Below are 5,023 nucleotides of genomic sequence, written 5' to 3'. Positions count from 1 at the left end.
GCGGGAGCGGTAGGCGGAGCGGGAGAACGTTCTAGCAGGTGTCGGTTCTCTGGTGTTCGGCGTGCTGCGCTGCTCCAGCGTGTCGCGATGACCCGTGAGTGTCCGCGGGGCTGCTTGGGGTGTGGGGCGTGCGCTGAGCAGCGCGGCTGTCGGGGTATTTCGTTCCTCAGGGAGCGGCGGGGAGGGGAGGTTGAGGAGAGGCGGTGGTCCGCGCCAACAGCGGAACCACTTGGCTTAAGGGCTGTCGTGTGATGGCGGGTACGTAACTGTGCCTGGCTTTGTTTGTGATTAGGGCTGAAAGCGTTGTGACTTCATTCATGAGTAGTGTTTTTTTTTAATATATATATCTATGCTAAAATGGTGGAGAACTGTGAACTGAATGTAGAGTGTTGCCTGCTTGGTGGGGTTGCTCTTTTGGCTTCTGCAGGTTGTGTTTAACAGCACAGGAACTGCCTGCCGTGAGGTGAGGAGGTGAGGAGGCACTTCCGAACAGCACAGATACAGCTCTGAATCGTCTGTACTGCTCACAGTGCACATGATGACCTGGATCACAAACAGCCCACATATCAGACCTTGAATTTGAGAAAGTGGCAGGCTAATGGCTTTTTATGGTGTTCGTTTCCTGTTCTTATAACTATGTGTTAAGGATTAAAGAGATGTACAGTGTCCTGCAGCCAAGGATAACAGAGTTATAGCGTTTCATTGTAAGGCATTTCAGTTCAGTGCAGTGCCAGGATGCTAGAGGGGTAGCAGCTGTGGTATGCTGCCTCTCTGTTTGCTCTAAGCTTTAGTTCAGAAATATCAGTCATGCCTGGACTAGACTCTCATTTCAGATGTTCATCTGGTAAAATAGAATGAGACCGGTGCCTCTGCATTCATAAATTCATGGTAGTTCTTGTACTGCCAAACTGAAAATGTGCAAATACCTGAGGTGCCTGGAAATGCAATAAATCTGTGAAGATGTTGGTGACTGGATGAAATGATGTATGTTTTTTTTTCCTGGTACTTGTCTTCCATTATTCCTTTGTGCTTGTATCAAACTGCCCGATTTACTTCAGCATTCTGTTTTTCGAATATAGTGGTGGTCAGTTCTATTCTGCTGGCGATCTGACATGTGATTAGGTCCTTTGCTGCTCAGAAAGTACTCTAGGGACTCTGGCATCTGTACTCAGTCCTTACTGCTGTTCTCTTTGGCCTCTGTCCAGGAAAAAGTATTACAGCTTGTTCCAGTGCTGTACAGAAGTTTCTGCTTACTTTTCTCTAAAAACACAGCTGGGTCTTGGAAATGAAAGAGCACAGATAGGCAGAACTAAGGCTATCCTGTCAAAACAACCTTTCTTGGAAGATTTAGGTTGATGTATAGAATGTATAAGACAGCATCATCGCTTAAGAGATAGGAATACTCAATCAACATCTCAGGTAAAGTGCAAGGGCCAAATAGTCCTTGTGATGTTTTCTTGGAAACAGAAATGGTACAAGTAAGTTTATTTTCAAATAGCAGCTTTCTTCTGTATGCTTAGTGTATATGCAGTGCTACCATACTTTTCTATCTGTTCTCCTTTGCTGTGCAGTAAAAGCAGCCAAGCTTTTCATTCCACCATCCAGCTTGGTTCTTGTGCTGAGAAGATTATACATACAGGTATGGAGTAACTGCAGACACTGCTTGATTAAAGAAGAAGGGAGTGTGTAAGGTTAAGGAGGGTAGCTCCTGTATGATTTCTGTCTAAAACACTGTGTTTTGACTTCCCTCTTTTTTTTTCCTTCATGATAAATATTTATTTAGTTTTTTCAAGCACCACGTAAGACCTTGCTGCAAATATACTCGTGACATTCATGCACTAAGCACTATAAAACTGAAGAACCATTTATAGCCTGGAATGTATCATCTGCTTATGAGTCATCAAGTTCTAATCAACTCCCAATACTGCCAGAGATAGCCATTTCATTTCCGTTTCTGAAAAAATATTGATTGTTTCACATGGCTGAACTCTGGGAACAGGATCTGACTGAGTGCTTGTGAGAAGGATGGAACTGAAATTTTTTTAGCTTTTGCAAAATGTAGTCAGTCTCAGGTGAAGTACATCCTGAAAAGCAGGAGCAGCCCTCAGGAAGTAGCAGTGATAATATGCTGTATGTAGCACCTCTTGCCAGAGGCTGTGACGAAGGAACGCTTTTGTCTTGTTGGCATGGCAGATACCTTTATCAGCTCAGAAGTGGGGTTTGTACAAAGCTGTGGATTATATCAACAATAAAGCTTTAAATTTTCTTCTTCGCCTTGACTCTGAAATTACAGGCACGTGAAGTTTGGAGAGATTGGTCTTGGAGTTTGAGAGATGGCATAGGTCATCTTAAGGATTTTCAGTTAATACAGAAGTGTTAGTGTCTGTAATTGCTATGGCCATCACAAAGAAGACCTGGAGTGTTTGGTTGGAGAGGTGCGACTGTTCTGAGCAGTTGCTGTGTTGTGCAGTTCTTTGTGCTTTCAGGAGTGCTTTCAGATAAAAAGATTGCAAGCCTTCTCAGCAGCTAGTTCAGGGTGTTGATAGTTGTGGAGGAAACTTTCTGTCCCCAGAGAGTCCTCCTCTGTGCTGGCAACAGTGCTGTATGTGTATTTTAATAAAATATATTCACTTACTGCTGTCTGTTGAAAGGGAGACTAAACACTTTGTAAGGCTGTGCTTAAATACAACAAATAAGACTTACGGTCACTTATTTATTACTGTTCACTTGTAGTAAGTTGAATGGACTAACAGTGCGTCAGTGTAAAGTAAGTAGACCAACAGTGACTGTGTCCTTGCTGCCAAAGCAAGGTATCACCTATATAGGGAAACTCATAAAAGGAGGAAGATGTTGGCTTAGAATGAAATCAAAGAAGCATGCAGAGGAAGGAAAGCTATGAACAAAAACCCATGGCAAGAACTTGCCTGAGCATTTGTCCATGTAATTTCTTGAATATGATGGAACTACTTTCACCTGTGAACAGTGTTAGGGATGTCCACCCTGTGCAAGGACACTTATTCTGGGGAGGGTGCTAAACTCTTTTTTACTTATCAGGGTGTCTTGATGAGGATGTGGGGTTCTGATTCAGCCGCTTGTATACTCCATCGTCTTCTCTGCTTCACAGTTCTAGGTGAAGGCAACTCTGACATTTAATAGTAGTCCTAACTGAACTTCTGGGATATGCATATACCAGTAATAGAATACAAATCCTATTAAAAGTTCAGGCTGCTTGACCACAAGACCACTGCTGAGTCTAGCAGTGATTTTGTGTGACAGCAACCACAGATGGAAAGCAGGTAGATTTTTCTGGATTCCAAATAAGTAAGGCCGTTGGCTTCTTGATTTCTTAAGAGGGCCTTGGGAAGAGTTTGAGGAGGCTTTAAAAGCTTAAAATTAATTTGTAAGCCATATTGGATGGTGACATCATGTTCGTGACTTCTTAAGGAAGACTCCTCATCGGAAGAGCAATTGTCATCATTGTGCCTGGCCTTGACCCCAGGGAGGGGTCAGTCACAGCCTCTCTGGACAAGCTGTTCCAGTGTCTCACCATTCTCACAGTAGAGAATTTCTTCCTAATATCTAGTCTAAATCTACCCTTCTCCAGTTAAAATCATTTCCCCTCACCCTGTCATGGCCCATGCCTTTGGTCTCTCCCCAGCTTTCCTGTAGGCCCCCCTCAGGGACTGAATTGTTGCTATAAGGTCCTCTCAATGCCTTCTCCAGGCTGAAGAGCCTCAGCTCTCTCAGCCTGTCCCTGTAGCGGGGTGCTCCAGCTCATCTTTGCGGCCCTCCTCTGAACCAACAGCTTGATGCTCTTATGTTGAGGCCCCAGAACTGGAAGCAGTACTCCAGGTAGGGTCTCACAAGAGCAGAGCAGAAGGGCACAATCACCTCCCTTGACCTGTTGGTCACACTTCTCTTGATGCAGCCCAAGGTACAGTTGGCCTTCTGGGCTGCAAGTGCACACTGCTGGCTCGTGCTAAGTCTTTCATCAGCCAACACCCCCAAATCTTTCTCCTCAGAGCTGCTCTAAAGCCATTCTCAACACAGCCTGTATTTGTGCTTGGGATTGCCCTTACCAGGTGCAGGACCTTGCACTTGGCCTTGTTGAACTTTGTGAGGTTGGCATGGGCCCACCTCTCACGCCTTTCCAGGTCCTTCTGGATAGCATCCCAAAGGGCACTCCAGCATGTCAGCTGCACCACTCAGCTTGGTGTCATCTGCAAACTTGCTGAGGGTGCACTCAATAAGGCTTTCTTGATTCACTGTGCAGGAGAGAGAGACCACGACAAAAGATAATGTCATTGCTAATTGCAAAATGAGCCAAATAAATATTTTTGTAATAGACATGCTAACTGCATTTAGAAAGTGGTACTGCCTGTACAAACTATACGGTATCTTGTAGGTGGAAATCAGCGTGAACTTGCTCGGCAAAAGAACCTGAAGAAGACTCAGGAAACTCTTAAAGGCAAAAGGAAAGAGGATAGCTTGTCTGCATCTCAGAGAAAGCAGAGGTAAGATACCCAGCACCATTGATTGGAGTGATTGTGCAAAATAGGAGGAAAGATGAGACACAGAACATCCAGTGTCTTAGCTGAAACAGGGTTTAAATATTTTTCTTTGGTTCATGGTCCACTCATTTATCAGAATACAAAACCTGGATGTAGGTTTTACTATATCTGCTGTTATACATGTTTATTTTTGGCAAGACCTCGAAAGGCTTAGTACTTTTGAGCAGCTTTTTTGTCTGGTGTTAACAGGGAAATATTTTGTAATACTATCTTGAAGATGTTTGATCCATTGTGCTCTTTATTTCTAAAATTACATTATACTTCACATAATTCTCTTAATCTAGTGGCATTTCTACATCATGGGATACCTTGCTGAAATGATCAGGATAAAGATGTGATAGCGGTTAACTGATTATTTTATAATATATGCCCTTTATTGAAATGGAATTGATAAAGGGCTGCAAAAAAGATGTATGAAACTCTGGTTAGAAAATCATCAAGCCAATATCTGA

The 5,023-nt window shown here is 43.5% G+C and overlaps 1 protein-coding gene across 1 annotated transcript; it reads left to right on the top strand.

Annotated features, from left to right (window-relative positions):
- The first annotated feature begins 6 nt into the window (after positions 1–6).
- Positions 7–4,542, top strand: LOC104915343 (small EDRK-rich factor 1-like). Its single transcript, XM_010726217.3, has 2 exons — positions 7–94; positions 4,406–4,542. The coding sequence occupies exons 1-2, from the start codon at positions 88–90 to the stop codon at positions 4,516–4,518; spliced, it is 120 nt and encodes a 39-aa protein (XP_010724519.1). The 5' UTR covers positions 7–87; the 3' UTR covers positions 4,519–4,542.
- Positions 4,543–5,023: the final 481 nt, after the last annotated feature.

The sequence above is a fragment of the Meleagris gallopavo genome, chromosome Z, assembly GCF_000146605.3.
Source record: "Meleagris gallopavo isolate NT-WF06-2002-E0010 breed Aviagen turkey brand Nicholas breeding stock chromosome Z, Turkey_5.1, whole genome shotgun sequence".
Lineage (NCBI taxonomy): Eukaryota > Metazoa > Chordata > Aves > Galliformes > Phasianidae > Meleagris > Meleagris gallopavo.
Note: the sequence above shows the minus strand (reverse complement) of the source record. Positions and strands in the feature narration are given on the sequence as shown.